The sequence below is a fragment of the Balaenoptera musculus genome, chromosome 2, assembly GCF_009873245.2.
Source record: "Balaenoptera musculus isolate JJ_BM4_2016_0621 chromosome 2, mBalMus1.pri.v3, whole genome shotgun sequence".
Lineage (NCBI taxonomy): Eukaryota > Metazoa > Chordata > Mammalia > Artiodactyla > Balaenopteridae > Balaenoptera > Balaenoptera musculus.
This window is the reverse complement of record NC_045786.1, coordinates 98,622,719-98,649,491: the sequence shown is the minus strand read 5'-3', so window position 1 is coordinate 98,649,491 and position 26,773 is coordinate 98,622,719. Positions and strand designations below refer to the sequence as shown.

Below are 26,773 nucleotides of genomic sequence, written 5' to 3'. Positions count from 1 at the left end.
AATCTAAAATAATTGAACTCATAGAAACAGAGAGTAGATTCATGGTTACCCCGTGTTGGGGGAAGTGAGAGAAATGGAAGATGTTGGCCAAAGGGTACAAACTTCCAGTTATAAGATTAATAAGTTTTGGGGACCTAATGTACAGCATGGTGACCATAGTTACCAATACTGTATTGTATACGTGAAAGTTACTATGAGAGTAGAACTTAAAGGTTCTCACCGTAACAACAACAACAACAAATGGTAATTATGTGAGGTGAAGTATGCATGAACTAACCTTATTTTGGTAAACATTTTGCAATATCAAATCATAACACTGTATACCTTAAAATTATATAACATTATATGTCAGTTATATCTCAATAAGGATGGAAAAAATGTGATATATTCCATAGATTCCCCAAAGTGGCTGACTGCAAACCCCTTGCTGACATGTACACCAATTAATCTCTTTTATAAAAATGTTTCTTGGAACACTAGTTTTGGGAAACTCTATAACAAAATCATGCTATCTTTTCAATTCTTCCGTCTGCTAAGAGGAAACTGCCTGGATAGCAGGTGGAGTGACATGGAGAACCTGTGTGCTTTTGGGAGAGTACAGGTTTTGTAAAGTTAATAAGGATTGATGCCGAATGTCACATGTAGCACAGGGGGAAAACTCTTTATGATCCATGGCTGCGAGGTACATAGTACTGTGGTGCAAGGGAGCCTGGGTCAGACCCTATCCTTTTGTTGCTCTGGCTGGCTGCACAAGCTGGGGGCACAGAGGCAAAGGAGAAGGAAGGTCTGGTGAGAGATCTCATTGGTTCCAATCCATCAGCCTCCTTCCAGAGGGTTGGAGTTCAGAAGACAGCGAGGTCTGGACTAGCCGTACTTATAGGAAATGGGGTACGGGAGTCTCAACGCGGGGGAGCAGGGGAGACAGCAGCCGGCTGGAGCTGGGAGGAGAGGACTCCTCAACACCAGAAGAAGAGCAAGATACTTCGCCTGTGCAGCCTTCCCCGCACTAGGAGGTTGGGAGGAGCCCTGCACTGCGGATGGAGTCCTGCTGTGAGCAGGGGGCCCTGGGGAGACCGGCAGGGCTCAGCCTCCAGCAGCTTCCCTTACCTTTGTTCAGGGAGGGCAGTTTCAAGGGGATGCTGATGATTCCAACCAAGTCCTCGGTGGGGACCAGGGAGCGCAGGATGGACCTGATCCGGATGGCCTCCCCCTTTCCTGTCTGGATAAGCTGCAAGGGAGGTTTGGAGAGTAAGATAAATGAGGTTCCCACACTCCCGCTCCACAAACCTGGGGCAGTAAAATGGTTCTCCTTGTCGGGGCGATGGGGTGGGTACACGTCTATGTTTCCCTAATTGTTCTAGACATGTGCGACCACAGGAAGAAGAGGAGCTTTCTCTTGATTTTCTAGAAGAGGTGCTACTGAGGGAATGACTCTGGCCAAGGAGGGCTAGTGTGTTCCTTTGCCGCGACAGCAATGGTCATGCCATTTTGGCATCAAGTCCCAGCAGTGAAGGTGCAGCCTGTCCTCAGTGTGACTGCAGTACCAGGAGCTCTTGGTGGCGATGACAGGAGTGGTGACAACGTGGCCACGACTCCAGACCCTGGAATTCTGCTAAATGTAGAAACGACTTAGGAATTTCGATTTCCTAAAAGTTTGATTAATGCTGGGACTAGGGCAGTAAAAGGGGTGCAGAGGATGTCAGAGAGAACGTGAACACCTCAAGGGAGTTATCCGGGGACGGATAACCTGACCCTATGGCCACGGGTGGGACGTACAGGTGCACATTCTCTTGTATCTGGGGGCAGCAGGTGCGCTTCTGGGCACAGGCTCTTAGCCAGCAATGGAACTGTCATGAGCTCAGGACTGACTCTACCCAGGAGGGAGCTGGATGACATGCTGAGACATAATGCTTGAAGGACTGGAGACAGGGGAACACCTGTGTGTGACCCTAGCTGCCACCTCTCATCCCTGTGGGCAGAGGGGAGGCTGTCAGTGATGACGGCATCGCCCCTCCCCCTCACTAACAGAGGACGGGCCAGGGGAGAAGTGTCTGTGTGTGTGTGTGTGTGTGTTTATAAGGTATTGAGTCTGAGGGGCAGCAAGCAAGGAGGAAACGCCTTCCCAGCGGGGCTCTGATGACTTAGCTATCCCATGCTGCCTGTCTTCCCGAGACTAGGCAAACGGTGTAACCTGCTTTTTGAAGTGATTACAGGTGATCTGGGGAAATGACAGCCTGCCCCAAGACTGTAGGATACCCTAGTACTTCCCTAGCCCCCTTTCAAGTTTCCTTTATTTGTTTAAGGGCACAGAAATGGCAAGATGGGCCTATGTGGGTAAGGTACAAGTTCCACAGTAGGAACTGGAATACTAAGCTAAGAATTCTGATCAGCCTCGCTTTGAAGATTTAGACTTTCTCCTCTCCACAGTACTTTTATCCTAGATTCTTCCATACTGGAATAGTTTCCCTAAACACTTGTAGATGGATTTGCAAACAGGCTACATCATTTATTAGATAAGACCATGACATACTGGAAGAAAGATAAGAGTGAATGCTTTAATGCAATGTCTTTCAAACTGTAGTCATGACCAATTAGTGGGCTGTAAAATCATTTAGTGGATTGTCACCAGCATTAAAAAGCATGAAATAAATGAGTATAGAATAGAAAATATTAGAGTGCATTATCCATAGTAAGGATAAACTTTGTTTCTGGAATATATGTATACTAGGTTGCAATGTAAATTGTATTTCTTACTATGATCAAAACAAATTTTTTTTTTTGGCCAGAAAGAAAGTTTGAAAGCCACTACTTTGTTTCTGTCTTTCATTAGGATTAAACAAATACAACATATCCACTGTTATCTTGGCAGTGACCAAATACATAACCTCATCAACACCAGAAACCACTGTTTATGTCATCCCAATCTGCACTGCAAGTACTTTTAGGAGACGCTCTGACATAATCCAATTGCAGTGAGCACTGCGGAGAGAGGCAGGCACCTGAGCCCTGAATGAGCAAGTCAAACAGTTCTTTTAAAGAGTTAACCAAGTATTTCTTTAAATATAAAAAGCTATCTTTTCTGTTTTCCTACAAGAAGCAATTATTTCTTCTCTCACTTATGATGTGAGTCTTCATGAGAAATAAGGCCAATCTCTTTCTCCACCCCCAGCAGAGATGAAAAAAGGAAGGTGAAAACATAACTTTTTAGTTCAAAACTGGACGTCTGAGAAGACATGCCATAAAAACAGAAACATTTTTTTTAGTACGTCTGTAAAGCTTACCTCTGGGAAATAAGCAAACATGAACCATGACTACCTTCCTGATGCCTGACACCATGGTTGTCAAGAAAGGATTTTCCATGTACAATCAAGAAATCAAGCTGGTCATATTTTGACCAAGTTGAGGCGTAGGAAAACATGGTTTTGGGAGGCTTTTGAAACAGAATACGTATCAGATATGCCCTATTAGTGTCACAGAGAAATCACACAACGCAGAGATCTTCCCAGGAGTCATTCCTTAGAAAACTGTAGAATCAGCTACGAGAGATGGAAACTACTTTTGATGTTGGCTAAAAGCAACAGAGAGAAAGGCATGTTCACAAATGCCAGAGTCAGAAGAAGAAATGACATTCATGAAATCTACAGTGTTCCTGGTTCAAGCCCCCCAAATCTGCTCCCTGGGAACCCATCACTTACGTGCATTTCAGGAGCACAGCGGCCCAGCAGATCTATAAGAGCCGAATAAAATGACATAATTGCATTGCCCATGTGCACAATCTCTTCTTCATCTTCATGGTCCTCCGTGCTGCTGAGAGAGAACCAACACAAGGAGGTGTAGGAAGCCTGGCAGGTGGGGCCATGTTTTAGACACGATATGGAATCACTTTCTCTGCTCACCCTGGGCAACACGCATCCTTTCCATTGGGCTCCTTCTCTCCCTCTAGTTGTCAATGAGGTGGTTTAACTCACCAAGCTCAAGGGACCCAAATATTTGTTCATGACATTCCTAGGGTCCCATGAACTTTACTGACATGAACAGATCATGCAGACCACACATACTCATGGAGCTGCACTGTGACCCCCAAAGCTCCCACCAACCTTTCCTTCCCTTTTCCTTCCTTAATAGACATGGAAAGCACATTGGACAAGAAGTCAGAAGGGTCAAGTCCAGGTCCTGGCCCTGCTGCTAACAAGCTATTTGACTCTGGGCCTCAGTTTTTCTCATTTTACACGAGAAATTTAGGACAGTTTATGTTCGGGGTTCTATCTAACTCTACCAGATCACCTACCAGAACTAATGACCCCCCCCCCCAAAAAAAAAGGGAGCCACTGGCTGAAAAGTTACCTCTGCTGAGTTATATCCCATCTCTAGATTCTGGGGTCTAATCTAGAGGCTGCAATAAAAGGGAAATGTTCACAAGACATAATGAAAGGAAGGTCACGAGGCAATCTGATAATGTACTAACTATGTCTTTAACCATTAAATACCAAGAGTTTTAGTGTTGTGATTTTTCACATTCTGCAGCTTTCTTTTTACCTAAGGAATCAAATCAAACACTTTCAGAAGAGGGAGTGGAGGGTACTCGCTCTTCTTAAAAGTGAGGTATGAGATGGGACACCAAGGTTCGAAATACTGAAGGGAACAGGCTGGGATTACACAGTGACTGGAACCCTGTTGGTCCAGGCCCCTTAGGCTGGATACAGCTTCCTCCCATCGGGATGCCATAGGGAGGCGCAGTGAGGGCTGAAAGAGCTTGCTGACTCCTCCATTTGCCAATTGGCCTGAGTGGAGTAGGAGAAATGGAGAGGGGTGAAGATGATACTGATCACTAGGCTTACTGGGAGTCAAGATAACAACAAGCTTGGCAAAGTGATCTAAAATGTCTGAGCCACAACTGCAAAGAGCCTGTGCTTTCTCTACCAGGGGGAGGTTATGGACGTTTGCTTTATCATGCGTGTACTGGGAATATTTTAGAGCTCACCAACCATATGGGGGTGAGAAGACAATTCATTCACTTACACTTCTCTCTTGTACCCCTGCGAGGGGAGGTCGAGGGCTGGGTTCTCGGAGATCTTAATGGCGCCTTGCATGGCCGCCAATAGACCATTTCCTCCTTCACCCCGCAGGGCCGGGCCGAAGCACTCGGGGCGTCTGATGAGCAGCTTGACCACGACGCTAGCGTTTTCTTCCACACTTTCACCTAAGGGAAAGAAGCATTATTACCGTCTCATTGGAGAGAACAACCCCGGAATTGATTTCTCTTTGGCCACGCCAGGTGGCTTGTGGGATCTTGGTTCCCAGACCAGGGATTGAACCCATGTCCTCGGTAGTGACAGTGCAGAGTCCTAACCACTGGACCACAAGGGAATTCCCCCAGATTTGATTTCTAATTGACGAGGCTGGGAGAACAGTATTTGATTGATCTTGTCACATACTCTTAAGATTAGGAGGTAATACTGATGCAGAGAAAGGGGAGCTTTGATAAATTACGTCAGACTCTATTTATCTGAAGTATTACAATTAACTGATATAGAACAGCCTTACTTCTCAGTTCAGGATTTTGTGCTATTCACATTATTTCGCTATATTTAGGTCCTCAGAGGGCAAGAAATACACTACTGAGTCTGCCATGGATTACTGATTAATTCACAAGTGACTTTACCTCTTTATTAACTCCCTGAGGGGTGCTTAATAGGTATTTCCTTCCTTCCTTGAAAGGAGGTAAGATGGTAACTCAAGCAGGTGTGCCTCAATTAACATCTGGAGAAGTGACATGCTAGCTCCTGAGCTGTCTTCTCTCAGAGTCTAATACATACCCCAGAACAACCAGGTCTAATACATACCCCAGAACAACCAGGTGGGGATGTACCTCAGGGCATTTCTGAAATCATTTATCCAGGTGAGAATCTACTTGGTAAAGTTTTCTTGGTTATTCTTAGACTAGCTCTGTGGGGAGCTAAAGGTTGGACAATTGTATTTTGCTGGTATTTTTCTTTGGAAGAACCGTAGACAACTAAGACAGGGTATCATTTCCCAAAGAAGTAATTAAGCAGTGAACTATCACATGTAGAGAGGGATAGCCAATGCTTCTCAGAGCCAATATTTATAATCAAAAGTAGTTTTATAGCTTGTTCAAACAATTTCATGAAACACACTTTCTGTCTCAGTGTCTCAGGCGACAACTTAATTTGTGTCTAAGAATTTATCCCTGGGCTAATAAGCCTCAAAGACAAGATTTTTGATGTTGTATATTGGATGAAGCCTAAAGAAAAACTTTTTAATAAAATCATTAGATATTATTAGAGGATTGAGCTCTATAATAGATAGCATCTTGATATGCTGTTGTAATATTATTTATTCTTGTATTAAAAATTTCCTCCAATCTTAGCAGGTTAAGGCAGTAACTATTATTTCACAGTTGCTGTAGTCAGGAATTCGGGAGTGACTAAGTGAGGTGGTCCTGCCTTGGGGTCTCCCATGAGGTTGCAGTAAGAATGTCAGCCAGCGCTGCAGTCTTCTGAAGGCTTGACTGGACGTGGAGTATCAGCTTCCACGCTCACTCACATGGCTGTTGGCAGGAGGCCTCAGTTCCTCACCATGTGACCTCTCCATAGGGCTCCTTGAGTGTTCTCATGACATGCCAGCTGGCTTCCCACAGAGCAAAGGATCCAAGAGAGAGGGTAAGGCAGAAGCTGCAGTACCTTTTACAACTTTGTCACATACTGTCACCTGCCATATCCTATTCATGAGAAGTGATTCACTGAGTCCAGCTCACACTCAAAGGGAGAAGAAGCAGCTCCGTCTTTTGGAAGAAGGAGCATGGAAGAATTTATAGATATATTTTAAAACTATCACAGGAGTTTAAGTTCTGTTTGATGAAAAATTTTATGAATCAACTTAGAGAAAAGCATTCGAATGGGAACCCTTAAAATCTGGCTTCTCTTCCAGATTTTTAGCAAATCCCTGTGTGAGTATGTACCCTGCACAGTCTCACTGGGTCTCATTTGCCCTGTTGAGATGCTTGTGCCTCTTCTAGCTTTAGAGTGAGTCTATTAGTTTAAACCTATATGCAGAGATTTCTTCCACCATGCCCACGGCATCAGAAGGGCTGAGCTTGCTGTTCAAATATTTGAAACTAACTTGTGCCCACACAAACTCACAAGTGAACACACTGCTGTGTCTCACAGCCCTGCAGAGTCTATCCGTAGTCCTGGTCAAGAGCTTGGCCTGCTGACATCCCCTTTTATCACTTGACCTTCTACACCACAGGTAAAATTCAGGATTGTAAAGTATATACCTCTGTAAGTTTTAGAACTGTGTAACTAGATTCAGAATATTTCATTAAACTGAATTTATACAGCCCATCAGCATGCATTCACTATTTTATAGCTCAATCCTTCAAGAAGAGACTGAAATTTTTATAAAGAAGCTTTTCTTCAGGTTTCATCTAATATAACACCAAAAAAGAATTTGCTTTTAATTAAACCAGAATCCATGTGAAGAAAATTCTCAGGAGATGCTAAAAAGGTAAAAGAATCACAATAATGGTATAGTGGAATGAATCAGGGAAGGAAAGGAACCCAAGGAGAAGGCTGAGTGATACTGTACAGTTTATAGAAGAGCTCAGATAAAGAGGTGATGCTAAGACTTAAGGACATGTTTTCCTATGAGGTGAACCTAGCATTTATACATGATAGAGTTTAATCACAGAGGGATACTTAAAGAAAAGCACCATTATAATCAGCATATTTGAAAGCAAATATTCTTAGTTACAGACATAACTCACAGTTGGCTACTTTCAAATGTTGTTCGCCCCCGAAACTTATCAGGTAGCACACTCTTAGTTGTCATTTTCTATTACAAGAATAATGAAGCTAAAACTTTGAAATTGTAAGTGTCAAAAAATGGAGAAAAAACCCAACCCTGTTAGTCAAGCTTATTTAAACACTGTGCTCTGATTCTTTCAGTTCTCAGAATGGAAACACTTGTGGGTCAGCCCTTTACCAGCATACTGAAATTAACTTAGCTCTTGCCAAAGCGATCAGCATCATGGAATTTGACGGAACGTGGACCGCAATGTCCAAAAGAATTGGAAAAATTAGGCTATGATTTCTATATTGAGTTTGCTATTGAAATTCATTTGCCAAATTAGCCTTATTTTATCTGAATCTCAGGTCTTCAAATCTAAGCTAATTAGGTTGGAGCTACAATGGACCCAGGAAGCCATCACTTGATCACTGAATTGTGGTCATCTGTGGGGGATGCAGAGGGCACCCTGCAATAGGAAGGAACTGAAATGAAACCACTGATGCTAATTGGAGAGGGGACCAAGGAAAAGAATTTCTCAAGGCTTCACAAGGTAGAGAGGATGGCCTGATTAGAAGAGAGAGAACATTCTCTTCCTAATTACCTGTAGCTCAGGAAGTCGGACTGCCAACCAAATCCACAGTGGGGAAGCCGAATACTGACTTAAGGGCATTTTTCAAGGGAGAGAGAGATCTGAGGTAAGCTAGTTTTGCCCAGGGGCTTACAGCAATGTTTTTGCTGGAGTTCCAAATGAATAATAAGCTTAACAGCAGTGTGTATGTTCACAGAGCCTTTCTTCAAAGGCTCTAAACACTGCCTTCGCATTATGATCTTCTTTTCAATGTTCCTAAGAAGTTGGATGGAAATGGAATGACTCTCCTCATTTTAACCAGAAGCAGTCATTCTCACCACAGGGATGATTAGTAACGATGAAATGATTTTACCTTCCGCCCATCGCTTTTCTTACTCTCTCTATTCTAAACACAATCCCTGTTTTAAGTTCCTTTGCCTGGAACTTTGCCTTTCTCATTCCTTTGACATAAAACCTTGATCTAGGTAACTCCACTTCATCCTTCAGGACCAGCTTAGACTTGGAAGCCCCAGAGGATCTAGTCCTCTCAAATACCCTATCCTCTTCCTTAAAGCATTGCACACAAGTATAATTAATGCATTGTTTGTATCTGTTTCTACTTTTCTCACTAGACTGTATATTTAATAAGAACAGGGCTCATGTCTGAATGATCTAACCCTGTATGCTCAAGCCTCTTGTTAACCTCACGTAGAGGCTTGAAATGATCAGATGGAACGCTGAGGGTGACTCTCCATCACTGCATTATCAGGCCAATTATCAGCCTTTGTTTGCAGGGACCAAGGCTGTCCGTTTCCTAGGATTATAAATTTGAGAACGTCTTAGACATTTTAATCCTAACCATCCCCGGTCATCAGTACCAATCACGCTGAAGAATGGTTATTACATCTTCTTCTAACTCTAAAAACATGAATGTACGAACCAGCTGATTCTTTTAAGCATTCATTCCTACTATGCCCTTCAAAGCTAACATGCTACTTTGTACTCTTGATCCTAAAAGACTTTTCCTCCATTGTTATTGAGACATAAATGACACATCCTAAAAGTTTTATGGCTCCCAGCTCAACGCCCCCCCAGTATGCTCTCCCCCAACTACTCTGTTAAACTATGTCCATTTCTTCCTTCAAGGTGTTATTCAACATTTGCCTTCTTCCCCAGGCATTCCTATATTCACTTCACCAGATTCCAATAAGCACCATCATTTCTGGCCTGCCAGCAGTCACATGTCTCACTATGTAGGTAGGTGTAGTTGAGTTTTTAGTATGTATGTATGTTGCTGATCATTTTACTTGGGTTTTCTCTGTTTGCTGCTTTGATTTGTAAGTGACTTCAGGGCAGAACTTCTAGAGCATGTCCCCTGTCACTTCTCATAACCCCTCTTCACATGTCACATGATGGATGCCCAGCTTATGACCGCTGATGATCACGCTGCCTAGGGAAACAGATTCAGCAAAGCTGGGACATACTGTGTTCCTCACAGATAAGCTTGTAGCCTGAGGAAGATATCACTAAAATACTCCGAGGACTCTAAGAAGGCACAGAATTCCTTTTCCTTTCTTTTTGCAGATTTGTAAGGAATCTTTTCCTACTTGGTACTACGTTAGGAAGGGATTAATCAGACACCCAGACACATCTGTGTGTACACTGGCTATAAAGTTTGCAACTCCTGGGTTAACAGAAACTTGTCAGCTTCAGTACTCCTAGAGTTAAACACAACCCAAGGCTTCCCAGAAAGCTGATAAAAATAATGTGGAGAAAATGATATGCTTTAAGAAGTGCTTTTGAAGACAAATCTTCTTTAAGAAGATTTAACACCAACTTTAATAGAAACTAGTAAAATAATGTTAGAAAGAATTTTCTAATTCTATTATTTTGATATAGCAAGAGCTTTTTTTTATTTTTTACTTTTTTTAACATCTTTATTGGAGTAAAACTGCTTTACAATGTTGTGTTAGTTTCTGCTGTACAACAAAGTGAATCAACTATATGTATACATATATCCCCATATCCCCTCCCTCTTAGCAAGAGCTTTTGATTTGCCTTTAAAAAAAAATTTTTTTTAAACATTAGCACCAAACAGAAATTAAATAATTCCACAATTATTGATCAGCTCAAAGGAGGAAATGCTATTTCTCCTTGTTCATTAGGGAGAAAGTGTTATCAAGGCAATACTACATAATGGTTTGAGTACAGTTTGGTCTCTGGAGCCAAACTGCTCTGGTTGAAATCTTAGGAAAAGCCTTACTAGCTGTGTGACTCCGGGAAAGGTACTTAATCTCTCTCAGCATAGGGGTGTTTATCCATAAAATGATGAAGATAACTGTATCTAACTCATTGGATTGTTGCATCAAATGAATAAGTTAATACATATAAAAGTGCTTTGAACCATGCCTGGCACATGAAAATGCTAAGTGCTAGCTGTTATTACCACCGCCACCATCCTCACCACGCACTACCACCTACCACAGTCACCCCTATAACCCACTATGACCGTCTGCCACCCAGCCATAATATACCACCACCACTACCATCACCCACTATGACCACCCCTACCATCACTCACCACTACCCACGAAACATTATCACCACACTTACCATCACTAACCAGCACTCACCTTGATCACCTCACACAACCCACGATGGCTACCACTCAACCATCATATCCCATCATCACTGTCATCACCAGTCACTACCCACTATTACTACCCTCACTATGACTCATCCATCATCACCACCTACCACCAACCCACCCCCACCATCACCATCACCCACCATAACCACCCCCGTTATCGATCATGATCACCCATAACACCTTCATCTTTCGCTGCTGAGCACAGGCCACAAAAGTGGCCGGGAAGTCCTTTTTAATCACCTCTTAGATATAAAGACTTTGAAATAAAGATGTAAAGACAAAGAGCTTTGAGATCCCAAGGAATCCGTTTATGAGAGTCTTCCCATTTCAAATGCCCTAATACTCTTGTAAGGATCACAATAACAATGCCAACTAACACAACTGCAGGCTTACTACATTTCTGGCAGTGTGCTAATCTGAGTTTTCCATGGATTACTTCATTTAAGCCTCACAACAACTCTGTGAGATATATGCAGTTATTATCTCTGTTTTATATACAAAAAACCCCCGAGGCTAGGAAAGTTTTAGCAACTTGCGTAAATTTACAGAGCTAGTGATGGAGTCATATCTGAACCCAAGATACTCCATCCTCCAGCCCAAACTCTTCCATGTCATTCTGCTGTGACTGAGCCACTCTATCTCCTCTAGGTGCTCAACAAGATTCTAATTTTTTCTTTCTCCATACTTGCCATCCCTCTCTCTTTCATGCTCTCCCCTGTGACAGTCCACTCCTACCATTTCAACTGCAGGTGACCTGCAAGTCTACTCGGTCCCAATCTGTTGCCTGATTGATCTCTATCCTATTACCCCAATTAGGGGCATCTCCATTTGGGGTTCGCAAATCATTACCTGAATCACACAAGCTCATTATCCCCCATCTCAAACCATTTTCTCCTTTGAACCATCCTTATTTCTTTTCTCCCTACCCTTAAATCTCCAAGCTTCAGGACTTCCCTGGTGGCGCAGTGGTTAAGAATCCACCTGCCAGTGCAGGGGACAAGGGACACGGGTTCAACCCCTGGTCCGGGAAGATCCCACATGCCATGGAGCAACTAAGGTCGTGTGCCACAACTACTGAGCCTGTGCTCTAGAGCCCGTGAGCCACAACTACTGAGCCTGTGTGACACAACTACTGAAGCCCCTGCACTCCAGAGCCCATGCTCCGCAGCAAGAGAAGCCACTGCAATGAGAAGCCCGTGCACCGCAATGAGGAGTAGTCCCCACTCGCCGCAACTAGAGAAAGCCCGTGCGCAGCAATGAAGACCCAACACAGCAAAAAAAAGAAAAAAAAAATCTCTAAGCTTCAAAGTGACTTCTGTTCCTTTTCTGTCAACATACCCAGGGCCCAGCCACCAGAGTCATCACCACCAGCAAGTCCTATAAATTCTGTCTCTGTAATTTCTTTCCAGCTGATCTCCTCCATCCCATTCCCATCACCACCATTATAATTCAGAAACTCATTATCCTAACCTGGGCACAGAAGTTCCCAGTGGTTGCCATCAATCTCTCTTCTGATAAAAATTTTCCCAGTTCTCTGCACACTGAATCAAGACAAAACTCTTCAGCTTAGCATTTAGATTCTCCCTAGTATAGCTGCCTACCTATCTTTTAAACCTCATCTCTTACCACTGTCAACCATGTATCTATCCTCTAGATCAGCCAATCACTGTGTTTTCTGAGCATGTGTGCTTTAGCTCTCAGGCCACTGTTCAAGCTTCTCCCTACCTGGATCACCTCTCCTGCATCTCTGCATCTGGAAATCTGACCCTTCAAAGCTCATCTCTAATATCACCTCCCCCAGGAGGCTTTTTCTGATCTCAACAGGATGTGAGCTTCCCCTCGTGAAATCCTCTATCACTCTGTCCCTACCTTACTCCACACCTTATTATAGTGACCTCTATCCATGCCTGTTCCACTTACTAGACTGTTAATTCTTTCAATGCAAAAGCCAACATCCTTTGCCAAGACCAAATGTGGCCTTTATATAATAGAGACACAATAAACATTAAAGATATGTATCTTCCTACTGATGGTCTGATAGATTTGCTAGAACGTATTGCATTATGAAATCGTACTGTAGAGAATATATTAAAAAGACATAAAACAAACAGAAAGCAAAGAGGGTGGACCAAATGTTTTTGGTTTAGACTTTAGTTGAATATGGTCGTACCTAATAAGCATAAGGAAGTTTTGGAATTTGGCCATCCAGGTAAGACCACAGTCAGTGGACTCCTCTACCTTCATAACCCATGTGGATAGTCCCACTAATTGACTCATAAAGCACTTGATCTTGACTGTGAAGGTGGCCAACATGAATAAATGGGTCCTGCCTGTATCTGGTTTGTGTCTTACAGTCTATTTACATAATTTGGTGACATTTATGAATCCTTAAAATCTATTTAACAAAAAATTTCCCTTTATTACCACAGTAACTCTGCATTAATTCTGGACATGCAATCATCTGGATTAGAAGTAAGACAGACTATTAGAGGATGCTCTGAAACTGGCCTCAGAGGAAGAAAATGGAGCTTAGCAATGCTGATGATGAACAGACAGGAGGGACAGTGAAGAACACGCAGGGAGAAGCAGAAGGCCCAAGTTCCTAAAAACTTGGCTGGATGAGTCCCAGGGGAACAAAAGATAGACATCTCAAGGTCTGTCACCAAGTCAGGAAAGGGGAAAAACCGCGACAATGGAAACCATTCAAATATTAAGAATAGAGTGCATTATGGTGCAGGAAAATAAGCATGGGGGGTGGGGAGGGGAAGGAAGACAAGAAGAGCACATGGGAATATAATGATCACGTCACGCCAACATATTTTTAGGTGAATTCTCATAGTTAGAACAATCGTCATGATTGTTTATTAGGTGCAATCCCTCTTTGTGATCACTTAACCAGCCCAGCTGGATTTGTTAGCCTGAAACTCCAAACTGGGAAAAGGGAGAACTATTGTAACTATAACGTAAATATAAGTGAATTAGTATTTTAGCAGAATCTAGGGAGACAAGGTACAGTTTTAAGAAAGTAGTTTACTTATTTTACACAATATTCAGCATATTAAACTAGTGAAAATACAGAATTTGTATCAACTTGGAATTCACTATAAATGAGAGGTGACTTGTATCAATATTAAGAAGAATAATATTTAGGGTTTCTATAGCAATTTTTTTCTCCTGGGAGTTTAGTTACCTTTAACAGTGATCAGTTATTCCTGACTTTTATTTATTCATCCATCCATCCATACATCCATCCTTCCTTCTTTCCTTCCATCCATCCATCCATCCATCCATCCATCCATCCTTCCCCCCATCCATCTAACCATCCATCAATCCATCCATCCATCCAACCAACTAATAGTCTAAGGATCTGGAGGCACACTTGCATTTAATTCTGTGAAACAGGTGAGATCAAGATATTAATAAGCCCCCTCTTTTAGGAGAAGAGGTGCAGAGAGATGACAAGCCCAAGCCCATGCAGTGAGTTCCTTGCAGGCTCCGGCACTAGAGCTCAGGACTGTCCATTGGATTCTACTCTTGATCCTTGTCTAGCCTGATTCTCCCTGAGCTTTTTCTTCCAGCTGCCACCTATCTACAGAATCTATCATATTTATGGAGAGGAAGCAGTGCAAAGCATTTCCTTTTCCTAGTATCCGCCACAATTATGCCATCCTAGGTCTGAAAAACATGGAAAACTGAGACTCACTGTTCACGAAGACGGCAAACCTCAGGAAGGACAGGTAGCGCTCCCCTTCAATGGGGTTCCAGCCGACATCAGGGTATCCTTTGGCCAGAAGCATGGGGCAGCTCTGTAGGCCACAGCCTGCCAAGTAGGTCACCACCTGCCAAGAACAAGACAAAGGTAAGTGCCCAGGTTTTTTTTTTTTTTAATGTAAGTTTTTTACATAGCTATAAGGTATGCAAAATTCTGGGAACTGAAAGGCTTTCATTTCCCTAGAAGCTAGAGAGAGCCCAGGACTTTCCAGGTAAATAATTTAGTAGATTTGAAACTGGAACCTTTTATTCATTTTTGTTTCCAAGCAATTGACGAGACTGATGATCACTGCTATGTAGGAACACTCCATGTGCTATAGTTCCATGGATTTTCCAGTTCTGGCAAGAGGGATCTGCCATGTAAAAGTAGGCCTAAGTAGGGTGTCTCTTGGGAGGCAACAGTGGACGCAGGCTGGCCATGTTCATTTGGCCATGCTATTTCAAGACCAAAATGTTCAGTCACTGGTCGACTGGGTGGGCCTTCAACTAATCAGGGGTCCCTAGGTAAGTTCTGGCTCAACAACAGCCGTCCCAAGTCAGGAGTTGAGATGTTCAATGTGGGGTGGCTAGCGAAGAGGTCATGGCCAGTTAAGGACTAGGATGGGTAGTGTGTTCTCTTCACTTCCAGGTTACCAGACACTTATCAGAAGATCTCAGATCTGCGATCTGGTAGAATATTTTAGAATCTGCCTACTTTTCAGAAGGTGCCAGGCTAAAAGCTTAGCAAACAGACCTCCTGTGCTTGAAATGCAGTTGTCATTCTAATTTAGCCTCTGATATTTTATGTACGCGGGGAGAAGAGGGGAATCCATTGTGCTGCTAATCCTCCAAGTCAGGAATGGTGTTTTCATTTTTTAGTTCCCAGGGCCTAGCACAGAGTAGGGGCTCAATAAACACTCGTCAAATGACTCATGTATTTGCTGACAGCAAATACTCTAAGTCACTTTGAAAGAATGATGGATCTAAGTCAAAACTCAGTAAGAAACTATCATCACACTTTTTCCTACTTAGAGTAGCAAGGATATTATTATGCTTGGAGCTTAGATTTTGTTTGGTCTTAAAAATGTCTAGAAAAGGGCTTCCCTGGTGGTGCAGTGGTTAAGAATCCGCCTGCCAATGCAGGGGACATGGGTTCGAGCCCTGGTCCGGGAAGATCGCACATACCGCAGAGCAACTAAGCCCGTGTACCACAACTACTGAGCCTGCACTCTAAAGCCCGTGAGCCACAACTACTGAAGCCCGTGCGCCCTAGTGTCCGTGCTCCGCAACAAGAGAAGCCACCACAATGAGAAGCCCGTGCACTGCTACGAAGAGTAGCCCCCACTCGCCGCAACTAGAGAAAGCCCGTGCGCAGCAACGAAGCCCCGATACAGCCATAAATAAATAAAGTCCGGAAAAGCATTAATAAAAGCAGGAATTAGGCAGAGTTTTCAGGGTTACAGGTGCAGGGCATTTCACCGGCCACAAAAATAAGTGCTCGTGTGTGTGCGTGTGTGTGCGTGTGCGCGCATGTGCACGTGTGTGTGTGTGTGCGTGTGTGTGTATGTGTGTGGTTGCTGTACAGTCTCAGGCCTGGTTCCTGCTGTGATACACAGAAGGGTGGAATGGAATGGCAGCATTTACTGGCCCGTCGCCTTCTCCCCCAGGGACCACACTTGGGCATTTCCCGACACTGTTCTGAGTGAAGTCTGCGCACTGTGCTGAGCCACAAGAACCACCTGAAAAGGAGGCAGCAACCCCACCATCCTCCTCTACAGATTTCCCTGCGTCCCCTTTCTCCCCTCTCCCCGCCTCCTGGCCTCCACTCAACATGTCTTGCATCTTCTGAGGGAGGCTTGTGGTCCTTGTCGAGCAGTATCAACTGAACAGGTGAACGAGGCTGACGGTGGGGTGCTGGGCACTGAGCCTTGTGGCACTGTCTTGTCAAAAGAGAACCGTTGGGGCTTCCCAGATGGCGCAGTGGTTGAGAATCTGCCTGCCAATGCAGGGGACACGGGTTCGAGCCCTGGTCTGGGAAGATCCCACATGCCGCGGAGCGACTAGGCCCGTGAGCCACAATTGCTGAGCCTGCGCGTCTGGAGCCTGTGCTCCACAACAAGAGAGGCCGCGACAGTGAGAGGCCCGCGCACCGCGATGAAGAGTGGCCCCCACTTGCCGCAACTGGAGAAAGCCCTCGCACAGAAATGAAGACCCAGCACAGCCAAAAATAAATAATAAATAAATTAAAAAAAAAAAAGAAGGCTGGTTGATTGACAGATAAGTGATAAAGCAAATAAATAAATAAATAAATAAAGAGAACCATTAACTGCTTTTAAATACAGGTGTCAGTTATCATCACACCACCCAAATAAAAACCGTGATATTTATTGCTGTCTAAATGTCTGAAGAACTGAGCCTGACTGAAGTCTGTCCCACCAGAGGCAGAGACCAGGAATACCCAGGGCATTTATGGAACAGCTATCACCTATCATGCTGCTGGGTGCACAGCTCCTGAGTCCCTGTGTGTATGGGGGTGGGGGGGGGGTTGTCTTGTTTCTGTTCCAGTCAGTTCTTCTCACTGAAACCAGGAAGTGTTTTCTAACATATAAACGGCGCTGTGTTGCTCCTCTGCTTAAAGCCCTCCAGTGGTTTCCGTGGCTCCAGGCTCTACAGGGAGGTCCCACAATACAATAGGTAAGAGCACGGCCTCTGGAGATCAGTGCTTTTGACCCCTGGCTCTGACACTTACAAACCCCACGACACTGAGGATGTTCCCTAATCGCTCTGTGCCTCAGTTTCCTCTCCTATAACTAGGGCAACAATAAAAAGGCTTGTCTTGGGGGTCATGTGAGTTAATTCCGAGTGGGCATGGTACACAGTGATTCCGGAGGAGCGTGGACTTCTGTTATTAGCAGCAATGGCAGCATAAGGCCCATTCCTTTCTGTTCCCCCTCCTTCCTCACCACTCCCCCCAAGCACTCTGCGCTCTGGTCACACCCAGCTTTCCGAAGTTCAAGCACGCCATGCTCTCCTCTCTGAACTTCAAACATTCCTGGCACGCGCTTCCCCGCGACGTGGCTGCGTAGCTTCTGCCCACGCTGGGGGTCACCTCTTTGCCGAGGGCCCTTCCTGATCCCCTTGTCAGGGTCAGGGGCCCACTCCTAGGTGCTCCCAAACCCACCACGCAGTGGACGACCTTCTCCTTGTCCCCTTACTAGATTGCTCCTCTCCACACTCAGGAAGTTCACTGCCAGTCTCGTCAGCTGTCTAGTCAAGTAAACAGTCCCAAGACGGGACAGGGAAATGATGGAGGCGAGGTGGCCTGAGCCCCACCAGGAGTGCACTTCACCGTCCCGACGACGTCGGGTAGCTCAGTCTCATCTCCTCTGTCCACGGAGAGGACATGTGTGGGCGCTCTTTATCTTTATAGTAATTATACCGTTTTCTGTCATGTCGCTTTCTTTAGTGTATAAACATGTAAATTCGATGACACAGAACTTTATTAGGAACCACAGGTCTCTGGGGGTCCCATGCAGACCAGTGAGGCTGGGCCTTCACACACAAAGAACACACATGTCCACGTCTGTGGAGCTGGCGAGCCCTGACCACAGGAGATGCTTGGTCCTAATTATCACACAGCCGCCAGTGACTCACATTTCCCCCCCATATTTTTGTCACACGCTAAAGAGGTTCTGATGGAGACCCAGACTTCCGTCTGCTTTCCCTTGGCCTGGCTGTGCTGCAGGCAGAGGGTAGTAAGCACAGTGCCCCCCCAGGGCCACTTACCTTCTCGAGGTCTGGTTCCTCTAAGCCCAGCGCTAACTCGTTGTTGTCCATCACAGAGGAAGCAGCCACATCCAGCGGGGTGGATCCTCTCATGGACGGGGAGGCTGAGGAAGGAGGAGAGAAGGAGAAAGAAAGGGAGAAAGAGGCCATCTAGCGCTGAGCTGAGGTTGCAGTGCACAGTACTGGCCAGGAGAGGGCAGCAAACACAAAACCTGGGTCCCATCGCTGTCCTCCGAGGGGGGCTGCCCGCCCAATTTAAGAAGACCTCTATTTGCTATCTTTCCTCCCCACACTCATCACTGATTGTGAATAGAGCTTACGTTAGAAAATCAGTTCATAGGATCAGCTGGGACCACGTATTTTCAAGTGCTTTTCTAACGTGCAAGTTCTTGGGCCCCCCATTTGGTGATCATTCAAAAGTCTCAGATGTCACTTGATCAACTAAGCTCACATAACTTGGCCATTTCTGGGGTCACCACCTAGAGTTTAAAAATAGCCTCAAACAGCATTAGCTCTTACAGTTAAATCAGGTCACCAACGTTGTCTTTCGTTTCCTTTGTTTGGTTCTTAGGCTAGAACTGAGAAAAACTTCAGGTGGCATTTTATAAAAAGGCTGGTTAGTGTATGGTTGCATTTGATAAATAGGAAAACTGAGATTTCAGATTTCACGTGCACATAATGTGTGTATTTGAGTCTTCCACAAATTCATTTGGTTTACATGCACAACAGTGAGTGAGGCATGTGCATGCGTTGGTTTTCTAGCAACGGTCATGGATTTACACTGTTTGTCCATAGTTGCTCCTGGCCCGTCTGCCTTGCAGCTACGAAAGCACTGGTTGGTTGGCTGATGGGACAGGCATGCAGCCCAAGAGGGGACTGGATCCATGACCTTGGTCTCGTTAGCACTGCTCCCTGGTCAGCTGAATGGGCTGGGAGGCGCTGTATCTCCAGACTACATCCACAGTCTCAGGCAGCATTTCATAAACCATGAGCCGCTGGTCCCCAGAGACAGGAGGCAAACTGTGTGACTATGCTGACACAAATCTGTCACCAGCGCTGGCTGGCAGCGACTTCTCTACTCAGGTTGGAGAGCAGAGACACGGTATTATTATCATCTCACCTGTTTTTAGATCAGGCAGGGTTCCTTCTTATATTTAAAAATACCATAGCATGCATGTGACTTCTTTCCCTTTATTGCCTAAGTGGTCAGCAGGGGGAGGGTAACCTCTGAGCCAACAGCAGACGTTATAATGTGACCTACCTAGGCCAACGCTGCTATTCTCCAGCAGGTAACTGAGATGCTCAAACATGGCCTTCTGATTTTGTCGGCTAATTCGACAGAAATAGCACAGGAAGCGGCAACAGCTAGCAACCATCTTTGGAAAGGCAATCTGTAGGGAGAAGTAGAAAGTGTCAGGGAGAAGAATCTATCACGAGGCCTTTCTGAAAAGGCTGACTTCAAAGAGTCTTAGGGTGAAGTCTTGCAAGCTGCCAACCGTTTGGAAAAGGAATTTTCTCCTTACTTCCAGATGGTTCCAAGACTGATTCATAGGAGGGACAGAGAATACACACCTAAAAGAGGCTTCTAAAAATACTGAGAGCTAATTATAATTCCTGAAGTATCTTTCTTTCAAAGAAAATAGATGTCAAACCGGAATCCCAGTCATCCTTACATGTCATGAGAAACTGTACAACCCTACATCAGACCATTCTAACTAGGAAGGGAGTAGACAGAAAGGGAGATGGGTGATCACAGACAAACAAGACCCAAAACTATTATCAAACCTGAGTCTTCTGGGTAAAGACTGGCCCCTACAGTTGTAGAAGCCCCCAAAGCATCACCCTCTCAGACCGTGAGCCTTCCCCAATTACTTCTGTCCTTGATAACCACTCTCCTATGGGCTCCTATAGTACTCATAATATGATTCTTACAATTCAGCACTGAGATGCCAACTTCTATTACCATCTACAGTGCTTGGCTTCTCTGCTTAACAAAGTAATTAGCATATCCAGGGCTTGGCCACATCTTCTGTCTGATCAATCATGTTCAATAAATGGTGTCAGTGTTGGCTCAGGACCCTAGAAAGCCCTTAATTTCCTGAAAGCTCCAGTCTGCCTGCCTGCTGAGGCATCCAGACATTTGCTCAGGGATCTTCTGAAGAGAGTCCACTGTCAAAAGAGACCAGAAGGAAGGAAGTGAGGAGGAAGGTCAGCTTGGTTCCTGTTCTTCCCTCACAACCCTCACCTGTCAATGCTGGTGGAACTGCTTTCCTAGGATCAGGCACTTCGGAATTTCCAATATTTGAAAACATACCCCATCTTCTGCCTTCAGAAGCTCTCTAACTCTGAGGAGGAGCCAGACAAGTTGGGATACATGCCCAGGTGGGCCCTATCAGCACTCCCTGCCCCTTGGCAACAGGAGCTCCCCCTGACAGCAGGCTCCTCATGGGGGAGCTGGCCAGGAAATCCAACATCGTCAGGAGCTTGGCTCAGGGAGGAAACACGCATACTCTGGTGGGAACACTGCCAGGATCGTTATTAAAATCATGCTCTCCTTTAGAACAGCCTTCTCCTGACACAGCACCAAACACACCAGGCTCCTAAGCGGAACCAGAGGCATTCCATCTCCGAAGGAGCAGGGCTGCAGAGGATGGGAAGGAGACTAAGCGGCCCAGTGGAATGAGCGAGAAGAACTCCTACACTGGCTGGACCCCATCTCTTGGCTCCTTCCTGGCTGTGTGCTCATTCCCGCCCCCTCCTTGGGAAGAGTCACTAGGCAGTAGGCACCAGCCATGTGGCTGTGAAGAGGTCACCTCACGTGTCCCTGCCCAGGGGTCAAGTTCTGGTTAAATTCTCCTCGGAGCATTACCTGAGATTTCTCTGCACCCAGCACGTTCACCATCACCTCCATGACTGTCTCGTGCATGCCGAGGACTCGCATGAGGTTGGGGTGCTGGTAAAACACCTTGTTGTTCATTATGTCTCTAGGGTAATCGGAGAGAGAGGTCAGGCCTTGCTTATTTCAATGCTACGACAATTCAGGGGCGAGAACACACAAATGCACAAACATACTCGGGGTGAAGTAATGTACATGTGACATGCTGGAAAGACGCTAAGAAGGCACTAGGTTGGTGAGAATATACATGGAGGGCATTTCTTTAGCTGAAAGGAATATTTTGTGCTCCTTTATTTCTACTAAGTGCTCTCTTTCTTTGAAATATTTCCTTCTAATGACATTAAACAGTTGTCCCTTGATTTTTTTGCTTGTAATAGTTTTGAGACAGCTCAAATTGCTGGATTTCTCTTCCTCTGTGTGCTAAGGGTCTTCTATTTTCTGTTCTCTTGTCCTTATATCTATGTCTCTGTGTACTTCAGATATCCAAATGGTAGGGCAGTACCCTTTCCTTAAGGCAATTGTGTATTAGGTACCAGTGATATTTTTGGACAACAGTGCTAAAAAATCAATGAAATGATCAACAATGAAGCATAAAAATAATTATATTTTTAAGTCATTCAACATAAATTCACATAATAAAGCTGCAGGCAAATCAAAACACAGAAGCATCCTGTGACCCAGCTGTGGAATCCCTTGCAGGTGGTTACTCTCTGCCCATTCCCATTCCCCCAAGGGTTGCAGCTGTTGAGAGGAGACACACTCAGTTTTTAGCGCAGCTGTGTCTACTGCAAGGCCTGGGGGAGAGGCTAATTCTGTGGCTTTTTTCTCTTTCCATAAAAGTCTCTTCATCTCTATTATAAGATTCCTCTTTGGAAATGAGTTTTAAAAATGCATGCATCTCCCCCCGACTCCCAGCAGGTATCCTCAGAGTCCCTGTTCTGGGCCTCAGTGATGCTCCTTTACTCTGCTGGCTCGAGGGTGGTAGGATGGAACATCCAGCAGCAGGAAGGCTGTAGCTCTAGTGCGTGATTTTAATCAAGTAAAACTGTGGGCTGGTCAGTGAGCCTTTTGGGGCTTCAGTTTTTCTCATCTGCAACAGGGAACTATGCTACCTAATTAAAGGAAATCTTTTTGATGTCTAAAATGTGATCTTTCTTGTGGTATATATATACAATGGAACACTACTCAGCCATAAAAAAGAATGAAAATTTGCTATTTGCAGGAACATGGATGGACTTGGGGGGCATTCTGCTAAATGAAATAAATCAGACAGAGAAGGACAAATACTGTATGATATCACTTATATGTAGAATCTAAAAAATATAACAAACTAGTGAATACAACAAAAAAGAAGCAGACTCACAGATATAGAGACCAAATTAGTTGTTACTAGTGGGGAGGTGGGGAGGGGAAACATAGGGGTGGGGCAGTGGGAGGTACAAACTGTTGGGTGTGAGACAGGCTCAAGGATGTATTGTACAACACGGGGAATTTAGCCAATATTTTGTAATAACTGTAAATGAAAAGTAACCTTTAAAAATTGTATAAAAATTAAAAAAAATTTTAAATGATGAAACTAAAAATAAACAAATAAATAAAATGCAATCTTTCGGGTGACATGGCTTCTAAGGAAGAGCCACGAGCTATTGTCATGGGGAAAGGTGTCTCAAAGAAGTGAAGAAAATGACTCCACATTAGTCCTGAAAAAAAGGGAGGAACTGGGCTGTAATTTTTCAGAGGGAAGTCTCAGAAGATCTCCAGTCAAAAAATCAAGTGCTCAAAACGTTTCTCTCTTGTTGGGTTGAACACACTGCCCCTTCCTCTGGATTTTTTTTCATTGCCTCCCTGGGGCTACTTTTATCAGATTCAAACTAAATATCTGCTTTTCTCTAAGACTCCTCCCCACTGCTTCTGGCCATGTCCCTTCATCCCAAGTAGGCCTGGTCTCTCAGGTTATCGAAGGTGACTGATTTAATGAGCACATAATCCCATGAGGAGTGAAGTCAGGATGGGGGCACACGGAGGTTTTATGTGATTTGATTCCGGAACTGCCATGCAGCAAGCTGAACCGGTTTTCCCACCGGAAGCTTCTCTGAGAACTTGCACTTGATGGGAATGACCTACCCCAGCCCGTTGATCATGAGCAACTCCTCCTCCTTGCCCATCCGGACACTGAGCAGGCAGCGAATCTGGCCCAGGGCAGCCAGCAGGCTGACGGTGTCGCTCACGGAGACCTGGCTGATGGTGTAGGTCTTCCGCAGCGCCTGCAGCAGCTCCCCGATGCTGTCGTACTGCCTCCGCAGGAGGCTGAACATCATCCGAACCAGCTCTGCGTCCTGGATCTGGTCCTCCTGGGCCCAGCAGATCATGGTCTGTGAGATGAGCTCCTTCAGCGTCGCTAGAAGGACAAGAGGAAGGACCAGTACCGCGGCTGTCAAGGCTCAGGAGAGCTGTGTACTTCCGCCACGTCATTCAGTGATAATACACATCATCAGCTGGGCAGGGTGAAAAAATTCTTTCTTTAAGGGTGGGGTATGGCAGGTAGAGAAGTAGAACATATTACCAAAAGGCAGGACCGTGAGCCGTACTATAAGAAAAGAATATCTCCACTTTGAATTGAGAAACCTAAATATTCTATTTGGATTAAATGACATTAAATGACGTTTGAATGATGCTGGATGTAGAAGACAAAGTAAGATGCTTTCTTGCCTTCAGGGTGCTCACAAGCTGGTTCTTTACATTTTCATTTTGACTTAAAAGTTACATTTTATCTTTATTTTATAATATAATGTAATACACACTAACATGGGGGTATGGATGCAAGCGCCATGGGATAGAGTGGGGAGTGAGTGATTCTGGATGCATGAAAACATTAAGAAGACACTGGTCACTGCCTCTTTAGAGTAAAGCACTATTAAGCGCTGGGATTTCTCTACCATAAATGCTATTCTCCAAGTGTTCTAAAGATACCACGTACCACAAACTGAGTAAGCCATGCCACTGATTCAAGAACTCTAAAATATATTTGAGATGACACAAACATAAACATACATTAGGGGATGGAGAGAAGTGGACCGAGAACACTCTATTAGGTCCAAAGACCTTGCAACACTGGACATCTGCCCATCACCCACTGAACTGGCTGTGTTGTCTTGGATCTTTGGCAGGAGTCAGCTGACGTTATGTCAAGGACTAATTTCACAAGCATCAAGAGGGAAACCAGTAGGACTTTGAATTCAAAATTTATCAGGGCTCTAGTTGCACAGAAACACCACTGGCTGCACAAGTAAAGGAAAGATGGCTGAAGTGGGGCTCAAACCAGACCTGGGACCTTCAGAGGTTGAACTGAATGGCCCCCGAGAAGTGCTGGTGGGCACTGGTGTGGGAAGATGACCAAAAGAGAGAGGCAGATCTGTGCAGGAGGACATCTGTGCAGAGTGACAGGGGACCCTGCCAGAATGTCTGGGAAGCTACTGCTCACCCCTCTCCATGTCATACACATTTCCAGAAAATGCCATAACAGAAGTTAGAAATGCTGCTCTTAGAATTTCATCCAAGTCCGGCTCTGCCTGTCACGCTCCTGCAAGGTATGGGTGGCACCAAGATCGTTAATTCAGACCCAGTGATAAAGGCAGAGTTCAGGGGATGATGAGGGTCACATAGTCTATCAGTGAAATGACTGGGAATCAACTCAGATGGGTGCTCTCGGGAGCCTGTGCCCCATCTCTAACAGTCTAGTTTTCTACTCCATACCACTAAATACGGCAGATATCTGCTCTACATACAGCAATGGCTCATCATAAGGGTATAAAAATAGAACTTCAGGGCTTCCCTGGTGGCGCAGTGGTTGAGAATCTGCCTGCCAATGCAGGGGACACGGGTTCGAGCCCTGGTCTGGGAAGATCCCACATGCCACGGAGCAACTGGGCCCGTGAGCCACAATTACTGAGCCTGCGCGTCTGCAGCCTGTGCTCCGCAACAAGAGAGGCCGCGATGGTGAGAGGCCCGCGCACCGCGATGAAGAGTGGTCCCCACTTGCCGCAACTAGAGAAAGCCCTCACACAGAAACGAAGACTCAACACAGTCATAAATAAATAAATAAAAGAATGTGAATTTCTTTAAAAAAAAAAAATAGAACTTCAGGGCTTCCCTGGTGGCGCAGTGGTTGAGAATCTGCCTGCCAATGCAGGGGACACGGGTTCGAGCCCTGGTCTGGGAAGATCCCACATGCCGTGGAGCAACTAGGCCCGTGAGCCACAATTACTGAGCCTGCGCATCTGGAGCCTGTGCTCCGCAACAAGAGAGACCGCGATAGTGAGAGGCCCACACACTGCGATGAAGAGTGGCCCCCACTTGCCACAACTGGAGAAAGCCCTCGCACAGACACAAAGACCCAGCACAGCCATAAATAAATAAATAAAAATTAAAAAAAAAATAGAACTTCATTACCAAAGCTGCAGAAGAGATCTAGATGTAATGGATTAATTTAACTTACCGCTGTGTTATCAACCCGGTGTGTGTTTTAGGTTCAGATAGGAGACATAAGCTGAAAAACTTAAAAAAGGATACCCAAGGCAGAGAGAAGCACAGTTAAAAGATGTTCCTAAGAGATCTCACTAGGCAGGGATTGCTGACTAATATCTGTTAGGTTAGATAATATCTGTACTCTCTGAGAGAGAAAAGTTGTTTATGGTCTAAGCCTGGGCTCCTCTCAGGAACTTGTTTCCTCAGTAGCCAAATGTAAAAGTTCCTGTTTCTCCTACCTAACAGTCACACTAAGGAATAAAAGCAGGACAAAACCACAGACACTCTTGGACGCAACGTAATTTTATCTAGTCCTAGTCTTCTATGTACAGTTCCCTCTTAAGACTGAATTTGGCCTGAAAGAATTACAGTTCTCAATACCTACAACCAAATTCTTTGCAGAGATAACACACATCACCACAGTCCCCACCACACATGAAAAACAATCATTAGAGTCGTTAATCAGCTCAAGGACCATTCCAACAGGGAATTTTACAGAGTCATAATGAAACCAAGCAAATATTAGCTTTCCCTTAACCTGGCTTTCAGATTAATTCGGGATCTGGGCGAGCTCTTAGCCACCCACAGACTTATCAATCCAAATCAACATTTGTAGCCTAGAGAACAAAACATTGCCAGCAAAACATCTCATGAGAGGGCAAATGGGAAAGGAAACAGCTATTTTTTTCTTTTTTGGAAAGGGCAAGATTTTATTTTATTTTAATATAGTTGATTTACAATGTTGTGTTAATTTCTGCTATACAGCAAAGTGATTCAGTTATACATATAT

General features: G+C 44.7%; 1 protein-coding gene across 1 annotated transcript in view; it reads right to left on the bottom strand.

Annotated features, from left to right (window-relative positions):
• Positions 1 to 26,773, bottom strand: part of RYR3 (ryanodine receptor 3) — a 552,083-nt gene that overhangs the window by 124,147 nt on the left and 401,163 nt on the right. The window contains exons 39-46 of the mRNA XM_036843923.1: positions 23,584 to 23,857; positions 21,433 to 21,547; positions 19,825 to 19,954; positions 18,564 to 18,667; positions 14,731 to 14,866; positions 5,020 to 5,200; positions 3,696 to 3,807; positions 1,108 to 1,228 (exon numbers count right to left, since the gene is read on the bottom strand). Coding sequence (XP_036699818.1) covers positions 1,108 to 1,228; positions 3,696 to 3,807; positions 5,020 to 5,200; positions 14,731 to 14,866; positions 18,564 to 18,667; positions 19,825 to 19,954; positions 21,433 to 21,547; positions 23,584 to 23,857 — 1,173 coding nt within the window. The remainder of the gene's footprint in view (positions 1 to 1,107; positions 1,229 to 3,695; positions 3,808 to 5,019; positions 5,201 to 14,730; positions 14,867 to 18,563; positions 18,668 to 19,824; positions 19,955 to 21,432; positions 21,548 to 23,583; positions 23,858 to 26,773) is intronic.